The sequence below is a fragment of the Labrus bergylta genome, chromosome 19 (genome assembly GCF_963930695.1).
Source record: "Labrus bergylta chromosome 19, fLabBer1.1, whole genome shotgun sequence".
NCBI lineage: Eukaryota > Metazoa > Chordata > Actinopteri > Labriformes > Labridae > Labrus > Labrus bergylta.
Window position 1 is genome coordinate 2,785,669 of NC_089213.1, and position 25,868 is coordinate 2,811,536.

The 25,868-nt window shown below is 40.7% G+C and overlaps 3 protein-coding genes across 3 annotated transcripts in view; all 3 read right to left on the bottom strand.

Moving 5' to 3' along the window:
* Window positions 1-10,249, bottom strand: part of sdc2 (syndecan 2) — a 51,492-nt gene extending 41,243 nt beyond the window's left edge. The window contains exon 1 of the mRNA XM_020648456.3: window positions 9,836-10,249. Within this exon, the coding sequence (XP_020504112.2) occupies window positions 9,836-9,895 (60 nt within the window). The 5' untranslated portion in view covers window positions 9,896-10,249. The remainder of the gene's footprint in view (window positions 1-9,835) is intronic.
* A 3,273-nt stretch (window positions 10,250-13,522) lies between these two features.
* LOC109994947 (protein phosphatase 1 regulatory subunit 36) lies at window positions 13,523-23,171 on the bottom strand. Its single transcript, XM_029280159.2, has 11 exons — window positions 21,933-23,171; window positions 21,660-21,724; window positions 21,489-21,572; window positions 21,221-21,357; window positions 20,591-20,660; window positions 20,383-20,481; window positions 19,067-19,204; window positions 18,687-18,729; window positions 17,764-17,993; window positions 14,812-15,012; window positions 13,523-14,081 (listed from the first exon to the last, which is right to left on the bottom strand). Exons 1-11 carry the CDS (start codon window positions 21,960-21,962, stop codon window positions 14,000-14,002), a joined length of 1,179 nt encoding a protein of 392 aa, XP_029135992.2. The 5' UTR covers window positions 21,963-23,171; the 3' UTR covers window positions 13,523-13,999.
* Window positions 23,172-23,245: 74 nt separating this feature from the next.
* The window catches only part of LOC109994936 (probable thiopurine S-methyltransferase), a 3,285-nt gene continuing 662 nt past the window's right edge, over window positions 23,246-25,868 (bottom strand). Inside the window, exons 2-8 of the mRNA XM_065948366.1 lie at window positions 25,665-25,757; window positions 25,394-25,526; window positions 24,743-24,795; window positions 24,575-24,649; window positions 24,232-24,317; window positions 24,010-24,054; window positions 23,246-23,587 (exon numbers count right to left, since the gene is read on the bottom strand). Coding sequence (XP_065804438.1) covers window positions 23,469-23,587; window positions 24,010-24,054; window positions 24,232-24,317; window positions 24,575-24,649; window positions 24,743-24,795; window positions 25,394-25,526; window positions 25,665-25,757 — 604 coding nt within the window. The 3' untranslated portion in view covers window positions 23,246-23,468. The remainder of the gene's footprint in view (window positions 23,588-24,009; window positions 24,055-24,231; window positions 24,318-24,574; window positions 24,650-24,742; window positions 24,796-25,393; window positions 25,527-25,664; window positions 25,758-25,868) is intronic.

A 25,868-nucleotide genomic window follows, 5' to 3' on the forward strand; every position in this document is an offset into this window, starting at 1 on the left:
CTTTTTGAGATTGAATGGCAAATTGAACGTTATTTTTTCTTAAACACTTTTAGTAGTTGAGAAATAGACTGACAGAGTGGTTGATAATACATTTATCAGGGAGGTGCAAATTAAAAGGGAACCTCCAATTTGCACCCACAAAAATGGCGATCAAGCGGACCATGATACGGAAAATTCTATCTGAGTTTAACTTTTAAAAAGGTGCAGACATTTAATGCAACGATAACACTTTTAAAAGTAAAAAGCAACAAATGATTCTCTTGCTAAATTAATATCTAGCTCAATAAAATGCAATGTTGCATTACACTCAGGGGGGTTTGATGCTGCAGTTTCACCTGGTCTGGTTTCACCACTAGCTCCTGGTGGCTAGCATTAGCTAATATAAGAAAAAATCCAGTTTTTTTGTCAGGTTACAGCCCATATCTATACACCGATTTGGTGTAAAAAGGCACATAACTCGATCTTTAGCAGCAAATAAAACTCCACTCAAAGTATTTCCTTTCTAACGTGCGCCCAGCAGCGCCCCTTCATACATTTGTCCCTTTCTTCACCACCGTTAGCTCACTCTCAGTCTCTCAGTGTGAGTCACCGTCTGGACACGTTTGCTGATGTGGTCACAGTTTCGACTTTTAAAACATCTGATGTCTGCCACTACAGTAAACAGACACATCTGGATACAGATGTGGGGGTCCTGACATCACAGATCTAAATAAGGATATGAAGCAAACCTCAGCGAGGGCCGCACTTGCCTTTGATATTTAAGCAGGATTAAAAAATGTGGATATGAAAGCGAAGGTTGATATGTTTGTTGTTAGGAATTCAGAGTGTTGGAGACTGATGTGCATTTCTAAGAGTGGGGGGGGGGGGGGGGGAAGTGGCTTGTATTAAATTACAGGTTATGTGCTCATGAGGAAATTATTAAAAAGCTGGAGGCATTCAGGAGTCTACAGAGACTTCCCACGTGGAGACGGGCATGAAAACACATCTGCTTCCTGTTTTTCTCTGATCCATTACAATGACAAAAACATCGCTTTAATGAATATTCATGAGGACTCAAATGGAGCTTTTAAAAGGATCTCCGTCTCACTAAAAAGAGACGAGTTCACACACCAGCATGCACTTAGAAAAGAAGTGGCATGTGCTTTGTGGGGAGTTCACTGATGGATCCCCTCAAAAGTTTCCTTGTAAAAACAGCTCCAAATCAAGTGATTGCGCTGAGTGTAATTTGCGGTTGGTGTTACACCCTGCACAGAAAGCATGATTTACTAACTTAAGCTCATTCATTGCTGTTTTGACTCGAGATGTGGGAATAATGAGAACACCAGACATTAGAAGTACTTTTTTTTTTTTTCTGCTTGGGGGACCGCCAGTGCTTATATCAATTTGGCGCCTTTTAGAGACGATAAAGCGTGCTCGTAAATATGAGTGAGCGCAGATGTGTTAAATGCGGCGTTCTGTTTTCCACAGCAATCTTGGGAGCGGGGTGGAAAAAAGAAACCAAGCTGACGTCATGGGCTTCACAAATATCTGCTATTTTTTCGCGGATGGCGTACAGATGGAAGACATTTGGCTCTGAGGTCATCGTCAACGCAGCAGAACAAAGTCGACCGAGAGAGTTTTACAGGCAGCATTTGATTTCACTCCATCCTTTAACGAGCCGACCAACAAAACCTGAACCGACCGCGATCCTGGGCTAATGATATTTAATACAACTCTATGGAAACTCAATGAAGGGGCAAGCTGTCCGGTGTTGGAATTTCAGCCAAACTCATTTTGATTCAGTTAAACTGCATCATTAGTTTTGTCTGTAGATTTTTTTTTTTTTACTGGAAATTAGTTAAATGTTGTGCAGGTGTGGGATGTTCACTTTTAGTCAACTTAACGTTTAAACATCAGCATCCTCGCTAGTCAGCATTAGAAGTACTAGTCAGTTGAACAAATTAGTAATATTTTCTTATATTGGCCTTCAATGTTGGTCAAATGTGCTCAAACTGCAACACATCCACCAACCATTAGCTGCTGGAGCTGTACCAATAGACTGGCTGTAGCTCCAGTTAGTGGGCCTTCTCTCCCTGCTCTACTACCCGGATGTAAACCAGCACAGTGAACAGAAAGCATCACGAACAGGGAGCAGCGCGTTTTCTATAAAGAAAGTGGAGATCAAATTGTATGTAGGCTGCGTCAGTTTAAACTGGTATATCCACCGGAGCAACCGTAACCACATTTAGCATTGGCATGTGGTTGTAAACCTGCAGGATGGAGGGAAAGCTGGCTTTGCTAGCACTGTTAGCTTAGGCTACATTCGAAAAACCAAATGATGCTAATGTTCACCCACAGACAATTTTCAATGAATTGCCCCAAGTGATTAGTGAAGTCATGTTTGGATCGGTTAATTGGAATAAAACTATTCAGTTCACTTGTTTTTTATTGTCTATCATGTGATATTGATCTGGATATCTGTTCTATCTATATCTATGGACTATTTGTGAGTTAAACAAGAAACGTCAAAGTTTAGTTTTGGATTTCTTTGTTCACTGTTTTGTGAAAATGTATTGTATTGTATGTATTGTATTGTATGTATTTTGACCTACTGAGAAAACAATCTGTTCATTCGTTGATAGTGACATATATATCATCAGCGACCATCCTACTTTAAACAACAAGACTGAAATAGCAAAGTAATGCTATGGAGTTATAAAGAACTGTCTATAATGTCGACCATTGTCTAGGGTTCTTTTTTTAGGTCAAAGCCGTTCTTTTCCATGTCACTTCTGGAAATAGAATTTTCTATTCTTTATTGAATAAAACCAAAAAAATTAACTGCAATCATGTCGACATTCTTACAGTGGCAAAACAACAAAATCAGTGATTGTTAGATAAGCGCATGATGCTTTCATTTAAAGGAATTTGGTTTTCTTTTTCAATCACAAAAGAAAAATGTTCACAACAAATGATTTCACAGTTTTTTAAAAAGAAAACAACACGAGCAGATTCCTGAAAGTCTCATGGACTCAGTACGTTTACATTCCCAATTAAGCCGAGCTACAGTTACAGCTCGATTAGACCGTTTAATTAGACAACTGTCCTTGTCCCAGTATACAAGCACCGGGGAAATGGAATTATTGACAGAAGTATGCCCAACTCTGCTACCGTAGGTGCTGATATAACCCCTTTAAGCTGGTTTCTATTAGACCTTCATCGGGTTGGCCTATTACCTCACTTACCAACCAATCAACAAACAAGTTATCAAGCTGCAAACTTCCATACAATATGTGTAACTCATTCAGCTGACACAACATAAGCAGTGTCTGTTCAAAAATCCAAACCACATTATCTAAATTCAACTAACATGTATTTCAAAACTCCAGTTTTATTATTCATCAAAACCAAAGCAGACTAGTCCAGTAGTCACATAGAATTAGTAGCACTGCCTCAACCACATGGGTGTTTCTCTGTCATGTCCCCCCCCCCCCTCCCTGCAGAGTTAAGACAGTTTTCACACCTCACACGGCAAAGCTCCAGACAGGTTCTGTCTGGCTTGTGAAGAAAACCTGAACACCAAAAGGGAGGCAGGGCTCACACTCTCCCCCCACTTTTTCCTTCATCTCCTTTTTCTTTCCGTCTAAAACTGGAAGGTAGTAAAAAAAGAAAGAAAGAAAGAAAACAGCCGTCCTGACACAGGGTTTTCCCCCATTTCTCTTTGTCACAACCACAATCCCCCTCCACCGCAGTGCTGCCAAGGACGTTTCCATTTGCTAAGCTAATTAAATAGAGGGAAAAAAAAAGTGGGAAGGCAGACGGTGAGAAGAGAGGCAAAAATAGAGAAAAAGTAACATTCCAAGCCTAGGGTGTCTAAATATTGTCATCCAGACTGCTACAGGCACATGCAGAGGGTTTTTTTGGAGTCCACTGTTGCAGCCTTTTGCAAACTTTAAGGCTGCTGCGGCCAAACACAAACCAGTGCTGTTGTCGCCACATCTCCTCTAATGTGTTTTCCTTCTGCCAGTGGCTGGGACAGCAGTGTGTATTTGAAAAACATGTGGCTATAAATCGACATTCACACAACACGCCGGGACGTAAAAAGACACAAACCAGCAGACGCAAACACATGTACAGTCAACAGAGTCGGACTATTTGGTAGTCTTTACTAGTATGTGCAAGTCCCTGCCAAAATGAGAGGCTCTGTTGACTTGTCAACAGGAGAGAGAGAGAGAGAGAGAGAAGAGGTGGAGGAGAGAGAGGAAGGCAGTTCCTTTCAGATGCACATACGTCCAGCAGATGTTTGCAAACTCAGTCCAAGCTTAAGGGAATGGAAAGTGGTGCATTATGGGTAGATACGGAAGAAAATTAGAAAAGGGTTGTGTTTTGTTTGATTAAAAAAGAAAAGAAAAAAGGGTGCTTTGTGAAGATGGAGGGGGGGTTAAAATAAAAAGGGGTGCATGTTGGAAAAAAAATAAAAACAAGAAAAGAAAGGGTGCATTTCCTGCAGAAAAAACAACAACATTTTTGTGTAAAATCAAAGGAAGGGGTGAACAAAGTGGGGCAATCTGTGTAAAAATGAAAAAATGAGGGGGGTGTATTTTGTATTGGGAGGGAAAAGGATGCATTTGTGTATGAAACAAAATAAAGAAGTGAAATTTGTTTAAAGAGCAGAAAAGAAAAAAACAAGCTTAAAGGAAAAGAGAAAACAAGGGGGGGATTTTGTGCGGTAAAAAAAGGAAAATAAAGAAATGAAGTTCTTATGTGTGGAAAAACCAGGAAAGAAAAGAACCTAGAAAGGATTGCATTTTGTGTGAGAGAATAAAAAAGAGGGATTGCAGTTCTGTTAAAAAAAAAAAAAGAGGCGATGCATTTTATGTGGAAAAACTGAAAAAAGATATCCTTCTTTTCACTGCTGGCTATCTGAGTTGGACATATAACAGCAGCGAGGCAAACATCAGGCAGCATCATGCTGGCAGAGCGATAGAGAGGGACCGAGGAGAGAGAACAACACGGGGGAGGCATGAGAGACCATGTGTGCGATGTGTGTTTTATCTGCTTGTGCGTGTGTGTGTGTGTGTGTGTGTGTGTGTGTGTGTGTGTGTGTGTGCCTGCTCGGTGACAAAACAGGAGTTCATGCGTGGACACAGATGGATTCAAGTGGGGGGGAGAAAAGAGAGAGGGGGGGAGGTTGCTGGTGCTTTCAGTGGTCCAGCAGCCCCTGCCTCCTGCCTTCTGTAGAGTCCATTAGTGATTGCATAATGCTTGGCAGACAGGGACCAGCACAGTGAATGCAAACCCCCCCTGAAGGGTCGGACACCAGCGGAGGGAGGGAGGTAGGAAAGAAAACTCAGCGTTCCCATGTGTGTCAGGGGAGGATTTATAAGAGAAATAAAAGGACAGGAGTGGAGGGGGGGTGGGGGGAGGGGGGGGGGGTCAGAGTATTGCATGCATGCAGGAGCCGGTTGTGTGTTCAGTTTGAGGAATTCTAGGTTAATGCAAAAATAAAAGAGCGTCATTAAATATACAGCAGGAGAAGCTGCACTCAGCGCAGCATCTGGCCGGTGTTTCTGTGTGCCTCTACATCCTTCCCTTCCCTCTGCTTTTAGATCTTAACTTCTTTTAACACTCTTCATTTTTGACACTTTGATATCCTCACTTCCTCCTCTGAATGATGGGAAATAGTTTTGTCCAGCATGAACTGTAGACACGCATTTTACTTATTCATCATGAAGTTCATTGGATATTTAGCGCATAAGATGAAGCATTTTGCTTTTATCACAGGAGATTTTTTGTGTTTAAGACATTTTTTCCATGTTCGCATGTACCTTCCCCCCCCCCCCCCCAGACTTTGAAAGTGTTGTGCTGCGCAACAAAACAAGTGAGGCGTCACATTCAGTTCAGTAGCCTTGCAAGAGGGTGTCAGGAGGATTACAAAAAAAACATTAGGAGCAGGTGGAAATAACAGGCTTTGGAGATTCATAGAGCCTTCAAAATTAAAGGAAATAGTAGTGTGAGTTCTTGGTTCTTGGTTCAGAAAAAAAATGAAAGTGGAAACGCCGCTGTGAGACTGAGATAATACATCGCTCACAATGCACAGCCTGCACCTTTGGCCCTCCCTCGGAAAAAGCCATCAAAAGCTTTCAAGATGAAGTCTTAGTATTGGTTTTGCCTTGGCCTTTTTCACCTAAGAAATTATACACAGAAGGGATTTATCAGGCTTAGTTTGCCTTTTTCTTTAAGCTATTTCAGGGTACTTTATCATTGTGATGTGACCTCGTTTGCCCTTTTTCATAAAAGACTGAAGCTTCCACCCTGAAACCTCTCCATGAATGGAGACAGTCCAAAACAAAACCTCAGGAAGTGAACGGCCAAGGTTTTTCTATAATAGGCTTACAAATCTAGGGCTGTTACCAAGAATATGTCAGATACACATCAACAAATACTTTTTGCTATTCAGTGCGGCAGCAAAGTCCTATATTAGCTTTTATGACATTTTCATTTGTTACCTTTGAGACGCACAATTATCAGAGTTCCCAACCAGCAGCTGTGTTCTGGACATTAAAGGCTTTAAATGTGATTTTTCACACTTAAATGTAGAAAGTATATATAAGTATATCCTCTGAAAATAACTCTGTGAGTCATGACTGTCTACAATGGGTGTAACACCCGAGTCCCACTGTCTGTCATGTTTTCAGAGTCTTATCTTCACTTTGTTTACATCGCCCGGACGGCCGGCTGACTCCTCCCCTTGTGTATAAAAGTTGTTTAATTGAGGGACTAGAGAAAAGAAGAATAACATACTGTACTCACTGCTTAACTGTGTTTCTAGATCACGCTCATTTCAGGTAAATTTACATGCAGTGTGAAGATACCAGCATAATAAAGATCGCTAGCATTAGCATGCTAACACAACAATGCACCGCGAGTTGTTTTGGTTTCATGCCGGTGCTCAAGGGCGACATCTGCTGGATCAAAAAAATCACATATAAAGCCTTTAAAAACCAATATCACAATATCATTTACCCAAGTAAGATTTAGTTTGCTAGTTAGCTGAACTAACAGACCCCTGTAGCACCACTGAATAGCTTCCAATAAACACTGATTTCAAACTTGAAACTAAGTTTTTAGGGGTTTCTAGCTGTTCTGTTTGTTAAAAACAAAAAACTTGTTGCAACCAGAACCTAAATAAACAAGCTAAGCACCTGCTAGTTTGCTAGCAGCAGCTAATCTTGCAGCCCCTCCTCACATCCAATGCAGAAGGTTTTCAGAGCAACACTTCTTATTTTTACAAAACTCTCTTTATAAAGTTCAGAGCCTGTGTCACCTGCTTGATCTGTGAACATCAATGCAGCTAAAAAAAAAAATCTGCAGAGATTGGACAACAAAATGTGAGTCATAACTCTGGGCCCACTCGCCTGGATGGTTCACGTTCTCCACTTTTTAGGGGTGAACTCTACAAAAATCGATTAAACGTGAAGAGAAGACACTCTGTGTAATTTTGACTGTCTCTTCGGCCACACTCCACTTTTTTCTTTCTTTTTTCCTCCATCGTCCTTGAAGGTCCTGAGACCTCAGAGCCACTCTGCAAAACACAGACGCACAGGGAGGTGAAAAGCACCCCCACGCTTTCCACCAAAACATGACAAAAATTACAGACCACAACATCTGGTGAGTGGTCCGTACTGAAAACATAGCAGGGCGGGATGAGCGTATACACAAACTCCCCCTCCTCGTTTAGAAAACTTCCTGGAAGCGGAAGATATAAAATAAAAAAATAAATAAAAGGTGTTCCACTTCCACATGTTGAGATCTCATCTATGAAAACAAAAAAACACACAAGCATGTTGTGCTTCCCTTCAACTAAAAGCTTGGACGTTGTGCACAGACCTCACATGTCACAGCAGATGAGAGGGCGAGCAAACTCAAATAAACTCAATGGTCAAAAATGGCTTCTAGGAATAATCCTAGCCGTTTTACATTACAGCGTGAGGCTGTGGGTGACCAAAAAAGAAATAGTTCAGTGATGAAATAATTACTTCTTGAGAGCCAGGAGCTGTGGGTCTCATTTGAAAGTTTTTTAAAATCCGCTGAGATTTCAAACTGTCCCCCTTGTGATGTGATGGGGTAATTAAAAAACACACAGACAGATGTGCCTGCAGCAGGTTCTCAACCACTCGTCAACAGCGGTGCCAATACTGAGAATCAATGTGACGTGTTCACTTCTAGTGAGGTCTTCAGGGGCGACAGGAATAAAGCAGAGGCACATATTGATTAAGTTACAATGTGTGTGTAAAAAAAGTAATGACTGACAACCCTTCTCTTAATAGATTATCTGAATGTTAATGCTTCAATATGTGCAGAAAAAGTGCAATAACTTAGAAAATGTGTTTTTTTTTACTGTTATGGTTACTGCAGGTGTTAAAGTTTAAAAAAAGAATGCAAAAACAATAATAGAAAACATGTGAAAACTCTACTCCCTGGGTTGACCTCATGCAAAAAAAACACAATGAGTCATTAAAACAACAGTGTCTGAATCAGCTAATTGGGACAAGCAGCTCCAACAAGAGGAGCAGGCGCAGCGCCAAGCGACAAGTCACAACCCACAGAGAAACAACAGGGGGGGGGGGGGGGGGGACAATGATGACAAGGGGGGCAGCAGCACATGAAAGTGCCAAAATCTGTCATTCCTCACAACCCGGCCAATTTGCAGGGCGCTGCACACTCAGCTCAGAGGCTTCGATACTGAGACCTAGAGTCAAGGAAAGTGTGAGAGGCGACACTGAAACTTGTGAAAAATCAGAAGGAAAAATGGACAATACAATAGTTTGGAGCCCTATTGGGATAAATGTCACATCCACTCAACGACCAAAACAGAACAGAAGCAAACAAAGATTTATCTGTCTACTGAGCCGCATGATTCCAATAAGGATGACATTTACTCAATAAGTCATCTCTTCCGAACGTGCCTGGATCTAAACAGATAAGTCATAAGAAGCAAGAAATCTCTGCAATGTAACTGAAATATTGTGTAAGAGAGGCACTGTGTGTGTTTCCTCATTCACCCCACAATCTGATGCTTCAAGGTGTCAAAACAGTCCATAACATCCAAGTTTACTGTGATATTTATATAATTTATATGCTGCATGGCTTTCAATGAGACTTTTAAGCAACAAATAGGCAATCTGTATTTAAGCATCCACTGTTCAGTCCACGTTCTTAAAAAAAAAACAACCTTCAGATGAGAAGATGAGAGAAGCACCTTCATTCATGTTAATCTAAGCCACAAGCCAGGTGCTAATTTTAGTGTATTTTATTTTGAAAAACAAAACTCTATTATTGTCTTGTGTCACTTGTGCCTTTGTATTTTATTTGTAATTTGTCTTTCTCTGTTACCTGCCTAGGGACAACAGATGGAAACGAGCCCTTCCGCTGTAATCTGACATTTATTTTTGCAGCTGTAATTGTTACAGCTGTTCATTAATATGCACTGTCCCTAAAAAAAAAATTAAAATTAAATGTTAAGACTTGTGAAAAGTTGCAGCAATAGGCCTGTCAAGTGTCACAGCGTCACCGAACAAACACTCAACAAATTAAACGGTTCTACTTTGTTTGTCATGTCAACATTTGGAACAAAATAGGATACATATGTGGAAACATGCAAAATGGTAAATGGAGTTTATTCCTCGGAGCAAACTGCAAAAAATGAAGCAAGCGAGTGTGTGTGTGTGTGTGTGTGTGTGTGTGTGTGTGGTGTGTGTGTGTGTGTGTGTGTGTGTGGACCATACGTGGACCTAAGCTCTCCCCCCGGTTTGAAGTTTTGCTTTCCAGCAAGAAAACCCAAAAAGAAACTTACCCTTTCCCCGGAGAGGAAGACGGTCAACGCGAGGGTCAAAATTATCCAAACGTTCCTCATTATTCCCCAAAATAAAAACGCGTTGTTACGAGCGAAAATGTCAAAATGTTTCACCCTCTTCTTCTTCTTCCTCGCACCCTTCGCTCTCAACTCTCGCCGCCTCGCTCTCTCTCTCTCTCACACTCTCTCTCTCTCTCTCTCTCTCTCTCTCTCTCAGGAGTGTGGGATCCCCACCGGATACGTGTTGCGTTTTTGGTAATTCCTCCCCCCCTTTTTCCTCCTCCTTTCTCTCTTTTCCAGGCACTTCTTTTTCTTTCTCTGGCGCAAATTTGGACAAACTATATACATGTAAAGCGCGCTTCAAATGCAAGAAGTCGTCCTCGCAGCTTGTGTGACTGAAATCCGCACGACACCACCTCCTCTCCTCTCTCTCTCTCTCTCCCCTCTCTCTCTCTCTCTCCCCCCCTCTCTTTCGCTCTCAAAGTAAAGCAAAAAAAGAAAAGCCAATAAAAACGTAGCAACCAAAACAAACAAATCACGTCGTCCACTGACTCATAATAAGTCATTATAAGAATGATTATTGATTGCTGTATTGTTTTTTTTTTCCACCCGGGTCCATTTATCTCCACGTCTAGATAATGATCATTAATTGCTCCCTAATGAGGATTCCGAGATTTTAATTCAATCACTGAAGTAAATTACAGTCAAGCCTCGTGTTTACTGTGCATCAATATAACGATCATCACCGGAGATTAGTTTGTTTCCGCTGCATTTCATAAACTCATAAGCATCGTTTATTGTATGTTAAAATAAAGGACACATAATCCAGATGATAATAAATAATAATGATACAGCAAGAAGGTGTTAACGTTTGTTTTATGACTGGAAAGATCTCATTGAGTTCTGACATTTATGGACGAAGTCTCCCCCTGCTGGTACAAACTAAGAACTTCGCCAATAACATACAGGATAACAAACTATTTAAAGGAGATTTCGAGTTGAGTTTAAGTTTTTATAATTCAATTGTTTGTTTTTTGTTGTTGTTGTGAAAAAAAGTTGTTTTTTTCTTTCATGTCTGCAAGTCTTCAAACGTAACACTTTGCTCATGCTTTGTAGTTGTTAGCCAATCCCTTTACAGCCAATTAATCCTATTATTGGTATTATTATTATTATATTTTTGTATGTTTGTGTTTTTTTTTATGTATCCACCAATGTATCTAATCATCCATCCATAGTTTCCACTCTCTGTCATCTTTAGATAATAATAATAATAATAACTTTATTTATATAGCACCTTTTAAAAACACAGGTTTACAAAGTGCTTTGACAAACAGCAAAAACAAGAACAAACTAAACCAAACACAGAAGAACATAAACAACAACAAGAACATAACAAATGCAAAATACTAAAAAAATAATTAAATACAATTCAACAGAAAAGAACCCAAAGTGCACGATACCCAACAGACATATATAACCCGACCATCACAATGAATATTTGTTCCACTGTTTCAACCAAATTATACTTTAATGTGGAAGTGTTTTAAAGTGATAAGTTAATGTTGAAGTGAGTTTTGTGGAAACATAATGAAAAAGAATTTCTATCAAATGTAAACATGGCTGTTTTTAAAGCTGAGTCTTAAAAAAATAAAGTATGGACAAAGACGCCTCTGTATACTTCAAACTAGGCCTTCTTTTTTCTTTTTTTTTAAAGTAGCCTACATATTTAGTCTTTTCATTTCCTATGAATAAAAACCATTAGACGGACATTAGCACACTTTAAATGGTGTGAAACACGTGAGCCTAATGCATGAATTGAGAGGTAAATTTGTAATTATTCAATTTATTTGAAAAGGTGTGATCTTTCCACATAGCCCACCATGTAATGGTCTGCTGAGGTTGCCAACACAATGTTCCACCGCACAGTCAGATTTCCAGCTCACTAGAATCCATTGAGGGCGAGTGGAAAACAGCATTATCCAAGAACCCTTTTGAAAACCCCTAATCCCACCCTATAACAGTCTGCCCTTTGTGCACAGTAAACCCTACAACTCTCCTGATCACAAAGTACTGCCAAGGCAAATTCCTGAGGCTCCGTGTTCGCCACAATTACAGCAAGGCAGTTCTGCAGATACAAGGGTGACTTTCCTTATAGATGGAGGCCAACATCCCATAGACGTGTAATAAAGACTAGTATGGAGGTTTGTGAAGTTAGACTTAGACTTAAATAACTTCTTTTTTAAAACAACTTCAGTGCGATTCATCATTTGCTCATTCGTCATTTTCACATCGTAAAGGGGGTGAAGGTGCACTCACTGATTTTTTTTAACTATTCTCCCAGCTCAGAATTGTAGAAATTAGAAACCCGGCATTTCGGCTTCAGGGACAATTTCAAGTGGAAGTTGCGATCCTAGATAAACGACCCTCCCATGGACAGTTTGGATCAAATCCTTCTCTGTCGACTGATGGAAAGAAAAATAGCATTTTTCTTTCATTGTACTTTTGACACCACTATGAGATGAAGCCATCCAACTTAAACCAAACTTAAAATACACAAAGCTATCAATAAGGTTTCTGTGGTCAAAACGTTGGGAAGCAGTAGTTTGCTTTCTCGCCAGAAATTAAACGAGGCGCACACCCAGGAAAAAAGAATAGAAAAATCATCAACGTACGAGCCTCTCTTAAAGTAAACATTAAGAATATATTATGTGATGGATACTAAGCTTAATAGGTGTGGTATTTGGTGTTATGTCACCTTTTGACACACAGCTGTTTCTGGCATTTATGCTGAGCGTAGCTAAGCAGCTACAGGTGTCAGGTGCTGTACATACTTGGTACCAATAATCTCCTCTTTTTTATCATGTCAAGAACGCTTATTCCCCCCCCCATGACTGAACAATTCCTTTGAAGGAGGAGTGAAGATCCTGTCATTTAGATAGATTACAGATATCAACTCTGCTCCAAAGTCAGCAGCCCTTCGATTATTCTGTCAGGTCGGGGGGGGAAAGGTTTTTGCTTTGTCAAGTATCTGACTGCTTGTTAGGTATTGGCCTCAGTGTACTAGAGGGACGAAGGGGAGGAGACCACAGGCAGAGACGGAGTGGCTCAGACACAAGACGGGAGAAGAAGAAGGGAGAAAGTAACAGGTCTTGATTGATCTGAAACTGGGGTATGATTCCAGCAAGATTTGGATAAAACGTGGGAGCGCTTGACTTTAACCTTTTGGGTCTGGAACGGCACTCATCTTAACCAAGAGCACTTATATTAACCAAATATATCCATCCTAATGCACAGGCGCCCCGGCCCTCCTCCTCCTCCTCCTCAGAGGGCTTAACTCTGCTCCTGGTGACCCAGATTACGCAGCCAATTAGGGCGAAGGCAAAGTCCCTTCTGCTACCAAGCCTGGACAGAGAGCGTGTGTGTGAGAATGTGACACCAGTTAGCCTGTTGTGAGGCAGCACACGGACAGAGAACGACTGAGGTAGCCTTCAAGAATCTAAAATTGAAAAAAAAAATGACAGCTATGACCAACTGTGTGTTAAGACTGTATAATTTGATTTCCCCAAAAATACATTATGAGATGTGAATAATGCATACAATGTGGTGGACTTCCTGCATTTCCATATGCGAATTCAATATCTTCCAGACTGCGTGGAAAGTGGAAAGTGCAAATCTTCAACGCTGTCATGCATTTCTTTATACTTTATTCAACAGCACCACCAGCTGGCAGATAATAAGACACTGATTTAAATTTCAGGAGCCAATTCCCCAAACAAACATGGAGGGAGTGATGAGAGTCAGGGAGGCGATTTAGAAAGGAGAGATACAGAATGCTATCTGAGTTTGTCTCTGTGCTTCTGACTGTGTCGGCTGTGCAGCAGGGGGGAATTCATTTGCACACACACACACACACACACACACACACACACACACACACACACACACACACAACGTCACAGGAAACACATAAACATGATGCAAGTCATTCAAGGCCTCTGCCTCCGTGGTGCAGTGAAGAGTTTTTTAATTTCCATGCGGGTGGTGATGTCACATCTGCCTGAGCCTGACGACTCGGGGGTCCCGTGGAGGACGACCTGCCACCAGCCAAGGTGCTCCTCGCTGTTGTTATGAATGTTTCTCTCCGGTTCACGGTCTCCTTCCTCATCACTGCTGTTTTTGCTTTTCTCCGAGGGGAATCAGATCGCTGCCGCTCAGCTGGCACAACGGCTTCCCAAGAATCCCGAGGCTGAACTCATAAATATATTACAGAAGGGAGAGAAAATGAGGGAAAGGTGAAATATCTTTTTTCAATATTTCTGATTATTTCTTCTGTGCTTTTCTTGGATTCAAAAAACACATGAATAATACACAATATCTCCAAATATTTCTAAAGTGTAAGTCAATGGATCCATGTGCTCTTTAGGTGGGTAAAGGGTCTAGATGGAGGTCCCCAACACTTGCAATGCATATCAAGTTTTTCATGTATAACAATTGTCAAAATGAGATAGATAGATAGGATAGATAGATGCTTTATTGTCATTGTATTTAAGAACACAACAAAACTTTGTTGGCAGCAATCCTGTACAGAAGCATCTTGGTCATAAATATATATATATATATGCAAAGTTAAGTACATATAATGAAGGTTGTTTTAGATTGAGAGGCAGTAGCCATAAATAAGCAGACATAAATAACAATTTTTGTGCAGTGATTGGGTCAATAAATAAACTGTTATAGTGCAGCGACTGAATTAGTGTATACTGTTAGCATTAGCATTGCAGCGTGCTAGATGGATGTAGGAAAAAAGGCAGGCAAACTGAATATAAAGAAACAATCTAAAAAAAAAAAGGGAAGATATTGATAAACTGCACATCATCTCAATAGTCTAGTGTTTCAGTGTTACAGGTATTTATAAACATGTGACCCCCCCCCGACGAGCCTGATATTCTGACTAACTCTGTTATCTGTCACTCTACCTGACATCAGCCAGCTGCTGGTTGAGCTCCTCAGTCAGAGCTGTGATGTCACAGTGATCGGCCGGCAGCGGGCTCCGCCTCCTGGCACGACCGGCGAGGAACAGGTGAGGTGACAGGTCTTTGGGCGAGGGCAGCAGACACACCATCAGTGGAGATCGCTGATTAGCTATCGAGCTGAGGGGCGGGCGTCTCTGACATGATCTAGGGAGAGAGCAAAAACTAAAATGTAAAATGTAAACAAACTTTTTGTGTATTAAAAAAGGAAGCCCTGTGAAGCGATTCAGAAGAAAACATCTGGTGACTTATTGTCTCTCCTGTGTTAAAGGCTTGAGACCAGCTGAAGAAGGACTTTTTATTTGTCAGGATAGACTTTACAAGTTTCACAATCTTTTTTAATTATCTGTAAACAAAAAAAAAGGTTTTGATGGATGAAAAAAAAAAAAGTTTGCGTTAAGTTTTCTAATTTCTGCCATCAGAGTCCCATGTGAGCCATTTGTCTCAATAGGACGGATGTTTGAAATAGGACCAAACATGTGCATGTTTCCTGCAAGTTAATGTTTAATTTATCCATCTAAAAAAAAAAAACATTAATGTTACATAATCTGCTAACACATAATATTCAGGTCCTTGTGGAAACAGAGCATGGAGGGATTACATCTCATCTGAAGTCATGAGTCATAAACACAGAAGGAAAAACTCGACATTAAATCCTGAAATTCATCATGTGCCACTCAGATCATCTGTACTTAAAGCTCCTGTGAGGAGTTCTTGACTAGTTATAAATCTGGCTGAAATTAATGATGATGCCTCTTTTGGACCAACAAACAAAAAGCTTCAGTGACAACATGGTGACTTTTTCTTGACAGTTGCCTGTAAGTCCCAGCGCAGGGTATATAATCAGTGCTGACGGTTTACAGCACACTAAAGAAACAGTTTTTTCTTTTCACGTTTTACAAAGCAATTATTCACAACGAGGGATACAGGACAACAACTGGAACGAAATGAAAGTTACAGCTTTGACCACAGGGGGCGCCAAAATCAACACAAACGGATAGTTCCTCAGAGGAGCTTTAACACAATAAGGACACGTGAACAAAAGTGATATTGGAGGAAAAATCTATGTAAAGATTAGTCTACACAATGTTTTCATACTGAACAGGTAGAAAACGTCAAGAGGACATTTCCCCATTATTAAGTTTTACCCTAATCATAATATTAAACATGTTTCTCTATGGTACATCAGTCCTGGTCAGACAGCAGCTGTGTAAGCACTAGGAGACATTCCTCACACGTTCCCTTTTGTCATACATACCTATAGTATTCATGGTCAAACTTAAGCAAATATCCAGATCTAATTAATCAGGAAAGCTGCGATGGATCCAAATGGCCAAGACCCAGGTGCTAATCCAGAACTAATACAAAAAATATTATTGCAGCCTCCTGGATTTTTTTTCTTCTCTCACAATCTTTTTCTACGAGGCAGCTGAAAAGCTCAAGTCCAAATCATGTCATGTACATCCGCCCTCAGGAGGAGAGCCAGCTTGGAGCCCAGCTCTGATCGTTTGCTCTCAAACCTGACAGCAGGGAAAGAGCGCTGGGCCTCTGACAGTTTACACAACTGCCAATCTGATGTCAGACACAGAGCAGCAACATAAAACGGGCTGTCAGACACTCCCTCCAGTCGGACGGAGCTACAAATGTGTCGACATTAATCATATTCCTGTTGCAGGTCTGACATGATATCTATCAGGCACTGACAGCTTTACTACTGGAGGTGTTGAGTTATTTACTCTGCAATATTTCAAATGCAGGTTGAAGTCTTTTATTTTGAGGCGCTTCAATAAATATAAACCATGGATCAAATGACTTCCTCTATATGGACGCTCAATGCTGATGGCAGTGGTGATTCTACACTCTGTTGTGGCCCTGGGCAAAAATCAATTGGGGGGCCCTCCTACCAGCGTTCAGCATGTCAACGAGAGTGAGTACTGTCAGATGGGGCTCCCTTAGGGAGGTCTCCAATCCCACCATTGCAAAATGTGCACATATTTGGCAGCCCCAGACAAGTAGGGGGCCCCAAGCAGTTGCCTGCTTTACCTGTTGACAAGCAGAGCCTCTGGCTGATAGTAGATTAATGTAGATTAGTACTTAGTGCATTTTCCCTCAGCTGTATGGTTCTTGCAAGAGTCTTTTAGCGCCTTGTTTTGGTGTTTAAGACTATAACTCCTTTACTAACTGCTTTAGTTCAGGCTAACTGCACTCATCAGCTACAGGTAGTGGAATAATAGTTGAAATAAAACAACAAAAAAGAACGTCTACATACAGTGTCGGACAAGAGCAAGCAATCAGCAACCTTTGAAAAGATTTAGAAAAATGTTCAGCTGATTCTGAAATGATGCTGATTTAAAAAACAAATTGAAAAGTCCAAAAAACAAAATCAGTGATCGAAACACAAATGAAAATAACATGCTGCAAAAAGACAAAACAAGTGCATGAACAACATAACCAAAAACACATTTATTCAGAAAGGATAACGTTAACTTTAACATTAAGCAGCTTCAAAATGTTTAGCCTACTGTTTGAAATAGTATGGCAGGCGGACAGAATCATAGAAAGCGGCGATGTAATGGGTAAGTGTTTGGTCAGAGCTCATCAACTCATGGAAAAAACTGAAATGAGGCCAGAAAAAGACTCTTCAATGTGTCACTCACTCTGTTTTTATAATGATATCAAATGAGCAGCTAACAAGTTACAGTTGGTGAAAATGTACTTCTTGAATATAAACATTAAAGGATCATTTTAAAAGGTAAATGATCCTAAAGACAAGAAAAAGATTAAACAAAGAGGCAAAACTATTCTATTCATTTATATTCATTCAAAAATAAATGCACTGTAAAAGTGAAGTTGCCACACATACCACCTCAACACGACCTTCACCTCTCTTTAACATACCGCCGCTTGAATGGCCGATTAGATCCCGTCTCCTCGGGGTCAGCCTCTCCCGTCTTCACTGAACCATCGACAGAAGAGGAGGTCACTTCTGGGTCCCCATCTGCCCCGTTCCTCACTGACGTGTTCAAGGTGTCGGAGTAGAAAAGACGCCCCACCTCTTCTTGGATGTCCTTCAGGTCCTTTCTGCCGAATGTGACCCAGGCCACGTAACAGAAGAAGCTGTACAAACACTGGAGAGAAGAGGGACACTTTGTCAGCGCTCGAATGAACACGTCCCTTTACTAATTTGATCTTTAGAAATTAGTCAATTTTGTCCCCAGATTCTTTGAACTATAACCTTCCAGTGACTTCTTCCTCTGTGTTTTTTAAAAGGTCACTTACAGGGCAGGTAATAAGCTCCTGCTGTTAGCGTGATATATCGCTCTGTATCCACCCACCTGGCTAAATGCAGGAGGAAGCCTGTCAAAGCAAAGCACCTGCACTGAGTCAACATCTCCTACCTCTAACTTATTCATTAAGGCCACCGGCAAAAAAAAAAAAAAAAAAAACCCAGCACTCAATGTGGTTCTGTTCTGCTCACTGCCGTCTGTATTCACAGATGGTAAAACCGGCCTTCAAGTCTGACCTGACGCTGAAGGGATGATGACGCAATACAGAATGAATGCTTTGCAAGGGAAATACACTTCATGTCATGAGCGAGTCAAATTAAATCGAATGCAGGGAGGGTGAGGATACTAATTGGCATTACTCACGATGTTCTTAAACATTTCAAATAACCCTTAGAATCAGTTTTATTTAATTTTTTTGCAGCACATTTGTAGTGCACTTAAGAAAACATATAAGCAAGCAAATGTGTGGGTGTGGCAGAATGTAGAACATCGAGAAGGTAAGAGAAACATTTCAAAAAGTCTCACTGCACCCACCGCGTGGAGAAGCCATTCTTTCCTGTTTGAAGACGTCCGGCTCCTGAGGGGGAAAAGGGGATGTCATGTCATTATCATTTTCAGCACTTCAGGTCTCACACCTCAGCTCAGAATCAGGGAGCTGCACGCCTACGTTTCTGGCAGATCGCTCCTTTATAGTTAAACGTTACGCGACGTTATTGAGAGCAAACTCTGAGACGCTTCCGTGCAGATCTTCACTCTGAGTCGGAGTGACAGCTGAGAGTCGCTGATGGCTTCTTTGCACTCTTGGGGAAAACATGAACTGCCGCTACAGTACCAAGAGGTATTCTGACCTGAAGGAACAGGCCTGAACGTTTCCATGGTTACCTCACGGTTCTCAATCTGAACAAATTCCTCACTTGCGATACGAGGTGCGCTGATGCTGCTCTACCTCCAGGTCCATGATCAGGCTGAAGTAGCAGACGGCCAGCTGCTTCTGGGCCATCGCCTTTTTGGCCAAAGCCGCAGCCGTCACCTGGCGCTCTTTGATGATGTCACTGGCATGTTGCGTTGGAATGGAGCGAGAAGAGATGAGTTCAAAAAAAAGGAAACAGAGGTCAAAGATAATGATAAAGTGGGATAAAAATAACACAACATTACGTTAAGCAGAGGCGAGGACTCGATTTTTAATCTGTGACTCGTGTCGCACTTGAAACTGGACTTGGCGAGCGAATCACCTGCAGCTGCTGCAGGAAGAGAGGAAGAGGTGTTGAATTATTATAAACTTTACCTTTACTCAAGAAACGATGCTGGAGACTCACAGCTTCAGTTGACATGAAGATAGCAAAGGTGGGGAGCCTCTCTCTCTCTCTCTCTCTCTCTCTCTCCCTCTCTCCTCTCTCCTCTCTCTCTCTCTCTCTCTCTCATCTCTCTCTCTCCCCCTCTCTCTCCCTCTCTCTCTCCCTCTCTCTCAATCTCACTCTCTCTCTCTCCTCTCACTCTCTCCTCTCTCTCTCTCTCTCTCTCTCTCTCATCTCTCTCTCTCTCCTCTCTCTCTCTCTCTCTCTCTCTCACTCTCTCTCTCTCCTCTCCCTCTCTCCTCTCTCTCTCTCACTCTCTCCTCTCTCTCTCTCTCTCCTCTCTCTCTCTCTCTCTCTCTCTCTCTCATCTCTCTCTCTCTCCTCTCTCTCTCTCCCTCTCTCTCCTCTCTCTCTCTCTCTCACTCTCTCTCTCTCCTCTCTCTCTCTCACTCTCTCCTCTCTCTCTCTCTCTCATCTCTCTCTCTCTCCTCTCTCTCTCTCCCTCTCTCTCCTCTCTCTCTCTCTCTCTACTCTCTCTCTCCTCTCCCTCTCTCTCTCTCCCAATCTCTCTCCTCTCTCTCTCCCTCTCTCTCTCTCTCAATCTCACTCCCTCGCTCTCTCTCTCTCAATCTCACTCCCTCGCTCTCTCTCTCTCAATCTCACTCCCTCGCTCTCTCTCTCCCCCCCTCTCTCTCCCTCTCTCTCCTCTCCCTCTCTCTCTCTCAATCTCACTCCCTCGCTCTCTCTCTCTCTCTCGCTCTCTCTCTCAACCATTAGCTCATTATGCACGTGTCAGACACGACCGTTCAGATACAGACTTTTCATGGACTTGAGACGTGACTCAGACTTGCAATAAGTTATTTGTTCCCATCTCTGACATGTTCCCCCTCGTTCAGGATGCACGATGGTAATAAATAGTGTAACAGTGTACTTACGCTAATAGGAGCTCTGATTTATTCTCCAGCGATCTGTGCTCAAAGAAACATGACAGGTAGAGGAGAAGTGCAGTCAGGACATCATCCAGCTCTTTCCTCCTACACAGAGACAAACAGTTGTTCGTAGTGTTATAGTTGTCTCTGCACTCTGTGTACAACAAGGTAAACAGTTTGTGTGATTTATATTTTTTGTCTTCGTATTCCTTACTTCAACAGAGCCAAGAAGCAGAGAGGGATTGGGAGGGAATAATTCTCCTGCAGCAAACTGACGGCCACCTCTGCAACAGAGAGAGCTTTTTTCAGAAGGCTTGACAAATGCTATCACCATCGCCTTTGATAGAAAATAACAGCATGTAGTTTGTAAATTAGGAAATGAAGTTGGTTTGCCAATTGCTTTTTTGTAATAAGTTAAGTCTCTAAAAAAAAATAATCAAACATTTTTTTTTTTTTTTTTTTTGGGCTTTTTCGGGCCGCCCGCTTGAGACTACAGCCTCCATACATGGGGCACGCGAACTGACCACTGCACCACCAGCGCCCCCCAAAAATAAAATAAAATAAAATAAAATAAAATAAAATAAATCAATAAATAATATCAACAATAATAATAATAATAATAATCAATTTAATCATATCCTAAAATATACCAATAAAACAAGAAATCACAAATGCAGTATGCAACAATTTACCCTTGCTGTTTATGCACTGAATATGTTTACAAATATTACTCAACATCATTTTCAGCTATTATCAATTATTTCATAGACAGACAGAAGTAGCAGCTGACTTATCCTTTCCTGCATTATAATTGTTATGAGTTCAACAACATCCTGGCACTTGCGTTTTACATCATCGATGGTGACGTGGTCCCCTTGCCTCTTCATCACTGAGGACCTGTAGGCATTAAGATGTTCAGGGCTCAGGGTCTTTCTGGAGCTTTGGCGCCCTCTGTGGGTCAATGTAGAGACACCAGCCAACCTGAAGAAACAGAACACAGGACACATCTCACACAAAGCTTTATAAACACTAAGGACTAACATATAGTCTACATAAATGTATGTATGTATATGTATTTAAAAGTTGCGGACCAAGGCCTTGATTGATCTTACCACTCTGACCGCAGCTGAAGCTCTCTGAAAGGGGAATTTGTTTGCTTCCTTTCTCTCGGAACAGCTTCCTCTGCAGGACAAGAACTAGGAAATAAATCGTGAAATGACACATATTGTATATAGGATAACAGCAGGTGTATTTATTGTGAAAGGTCCTGGGCCTCCTCTCACCTGATGAACTCCACTGTTTGTGCTTCATCACTCCACATCCAGCAGCCGGGAGGAGACACACTCACCTGAAAGGTATTTATCTCATCTCAAATAGACCTTAAATTGAGTCACTTAATGATGTATTTTAACATGTTCATAAGGCACTTTACAATAGGCCTTCATTATAGACGGTTATTGAGGTAAACTTGAAGCTCAACCAAAACCGGTTATTACACTTTTTTTTAAATTGTCACAAAACGTTTTTATATTTGACCTTAAATAACATTTCCTTACGTTTCGTGTCTCTTCGGGATGTTTCGGCATTACTGTGAACAAAAACTTCCCACACTTCAGCTCGTGCTCATGTCTCAGTGCCTCGGTATCCAGGCAACAGCCAATGGAAAAGAAGCAGGGTGCGTCGACGCAACTTCACATGTCGCCTTCAAATACAATCGGCATTTGTGGTTTCTGCTTGGGTTTCTTGTGAACTAATGTCTCTGTGCACAGCTCAAAACACACACACGACAACGTTTTAACATCAGCTATGGACTTAAAGACACAATAACGATCAATGAGAGTTGTTTAGAAAAAAAAACACAAACACAAAATGACACATTACTTGCGGAGTTTCAGAAATCCCAGGTTCTGAAATAAACTCAAGTTCTTGTTAAATGGCTTTCAGCTAAATGTATACAGTCCTAGATCCTGACTGAAAATGTCAACTCCACACACATTTTGTAATTTAAAGGGTCATATAAAACCAGATGTTGTTACACAAAGCACTTTCTGTAAAGGTTTCACTTCCATGAAAACTGAACTTACTTTGGGTCTGCGCCATAGAATCTATGAGCCTGTATAAAGTCCAAGATCTGAGCCTGCAAGATATTAAACCCTGAGGGAAGAATTATGTGTTTCCTTTTGAGATAAACTTGTACTCTACTTAAAAGACAAACAAACTGATATACATTTTTTTTGTAACCATGTTATGTCTTAGATGCTGTAAATCAGAGGAACCTGTGTTTGTCTGTCTGTCTTTTTTTTTTTTTTTTGCTCATTTATGTCAATTGTCTATTATTTTTACTTATTAAAGAAATGTTGTGGAATGTTTGTGTAGTGTGAAAAGAATAATATATAATGTGACTTTGTAAAATGTATTGTCACAATATAAACTGCGGACCTCTGGAAGAATAGCTTCTCGCTATGCTGAAGCTAATGGGGATCCAAATAAAACAAACAAACAAACAAAGTAATTATGGTTTTAGAAAAGTGCACCCTACATGTTCCTAAAACACAAAAACAAACTTAATAGATAAAATTAGAGTCACTTCAAGTATCTTCAGAGAAACGTTGAAACAAAGCCTAAATTGTAAGTCCATAAAAACCTTAGATACTGTATGTTACTTTAATTTAATCCCTTTAGCATCTGAACATCTCTTTTCCCTCTTTGCCTTTACGTCTGAATTGTATTATAAAAACTATTTTTCAATCAAGTTTAATTTGAAATAAAAATATATAATTTTGTGACGCAAAAAGCACCTTTCTGCAACTGAACTGTGTTTGTTAATACACAACAACTACTAATGAAGTGCTAATAAAGACAGAGACGATTAATTGCAAAAGTTTTTTATTTGTCAGCCATTAAAATCTTTGTGTGTTACACGTCTTTAGATGTATGAAATAAATGACTCTTTTGTTTGACATTTTCATTCATGCACCTTCATCTTACCCTTAAATGCAACTGTATGAAAAATATGCCAAAGCGTTTAAAAAGAAAATGGCCTTGGACCTGTATGTATATCTGTTCTTCTCTCTACACTTAGGAATTAGTGTTTAACTGCTTTTTGGAGTGATGAGGTGAACATGTTCTGTTAGGTAATCCAGCCCCCAGCCTCGGTTTCTTTCGGTCAGGACGTCTTCTGTCTGCAGGAGTTCGATATCGCAGCTGTTCCCTGAGGAGGAGAAATTCACTATTTTCACCAGAAAGTTCATCTCAGCCTCCATAAAATCCTTTCTACTACTTATTCAAGTATCACATCGTGTAGTATTTTTGTGCAGTTCATATTTTGGTTGATTTAAAGCTTATGTAGTGGCGGTTCTAAAGTCTGTTGGGGCCCAAGGCAAAACTCAATCAGGGGGTGAGAGTGAATGCTGTCAGATGGGGCCCCCTTAAAGAGGCTTCCTACCGTCATTGCAAACATTTTCACATAATGGCTTTAGTTTAAATTTGTTCTGCCCTCTGGGAGCCCCCTACTGGTATGGGGCCCCGAGCAGTTTCCTGCCTTACCTGTTGAAAGCATCGCCTCTGGTTTTATGTTTAAATGAAGAAACAATCATTTCAATCGTGATTGTTTATTGTTTTTTTTAAACTCACCATACAGGCTTTGCACTTGTTCATCAGGCACCAGAAATGGAGGACCTAAAAGAAGACAAAAATTGAGTCACAATAACTTTCCAATTTCCTTCAACTAATACAAACACACTGACCTCAAGCTGATATTTTAAATTGACAAATAAACCACAAGATACAGACTCTAATCTTAAGACTAATGATGTGTTTGGCTCTCCATATGGTGCTTTATGTTTTTACAGTTACCGGAATATAACTCAGGATTGTACAGCAGTGTGTCCAGGAGGTATCGGCAGTCTTTGGCCATGAGGGAAGTTATGAGAGCAGCATACCTGAAACAAGACAATGAAGCAACACAACACACAGCGTATGTATAGTCTCATTCTATTATGTTACTTAATAACTTTAAAAGAAGTTAAAAAGAGTTTGAAAAAAAAAACACAAATTGAAGAACAATAAAACAAATAATTAGGCAAATAAAAAGTTATTAGAAACTCCCATCCCAATTTAATTTGAATGTTAACCTTACATTATCTCTTATGATCAATGAATATCAAATCTCAGTTTGTCGTGTCAAATCTCTTCTTACTTTTCTCTGTCTCGTGGGTTAATGGCCACTAGAGATCCTCTGTCCCAGATTGCCCCGAACTGACCCCCAACAGAACTGAGAAGAAGAAACATGAAGACATTAAACCTGTAGCAGTCATTTGAAAAAACAAAAAGTACAAGACAGACAAACATGAAGCAGTTGAATCACCTGGAGAAGTTGAACAGGTCACACTGATAGAGGGAAATATTTCTCTCCGAGCCCTGTGGAAGAAAAAGAGGATGTGGATTACTAATGTTGCCCATGTCTTTAACTCTCAGGATGGATTAACTGTTTCAACATGGAAGGTCTGATCTTCTTCTTTCATTGACGGGACAAAGGAGTACTTACATACTGTAGTGTTACATACTGTACATATGTAACACTACAATGCATGGGGCCAGCCTTAAGACCCTCAAAGCGTGGAATGCCGCCTACAATCTATTTAAGGACAGTGTGCTTGACCTTAATCATGTTTTTATTTTCTATATTTTCCTTAAGACGATCTGGGGTTAGGATGTTTGTGTGGGGCAGCCATAGGGAGGATGAGGGGAAGGTTTGAAATTTAATTGATCCTGACGTTTGCACAAATCCACTTTTGTACATGTATATGTGAGCTCTAAGTGGGGAGTGTGTAATTCATATATGATGTTATTTCTTTGTACATTACTAAATAAAAAATGGATTAAAAAAATGCTTTTGCAAATTGAATCAACCTGAGTGAGTCTTGAATCAGTTCTGTTTGGGTTTGGTTTTAATGCAGATTTCAGGAGTAACAATAAAAACAGATCTCGATCCCTCCCTCGTGTACGATCCACACACCTTGTAAACCTTTGCTCCAGGTATGTCAGGGACAGCTTCCTCGCTGTAAGTCACATTGTTCTCCTCGAAGAATTGCTTTATAGCCTTCTCAGATATCTCCACCCCCACCACCGAATGGCCCATGTCTGCCAGCCTGAGATCCACACAGGGAGAGGAGGAAAGTCAGACACAAACGTGTTAATCAACCCTGAGAAAAAGTCTTTTTATAGCACGTAGAACAACTGAAAATGTTAACAACAACAACAAATGTTATCAAGTACAGTTTGCATACCACTTCATGTCCAAAGCTTTCCCACAAAGAGGGAAGAAGAAGCGAACTCCAGCCCGCCCGACGGTGACTTTATCGATGTATGTCTCCAGCATCCTGTCAGAAACACATGAATACTGTTCACTCAGATATTCAATAATCAGTCACTTTAAACTCCTGAGACTTCCTGAAATCACTCTGAATCTAAAGCTGAGTGTCCTTATGTAG

Coding starts and splice junctions, on each gene's coding strand:
- LOC109994947 (XM_029280159.2), bottom strand. CDS start 21,962: ATGCCGAAACATCCCGAAGAGACACGAAAC. Junction 21,725..21,932: donor ATCCCGAAGAGACACGAAAC/GTAAGGAAATGT, acceptor AATACCTTTCAG/GTGAGTGTGTCTCCTCCCGG. Junction 15,013..17,763: donor AATCGGCCATTCAAGCGGCG/GTATGTTAAAGA, acceptor CTCTCTCCCTAG/ATCATGTCAGAGACGCCCGC.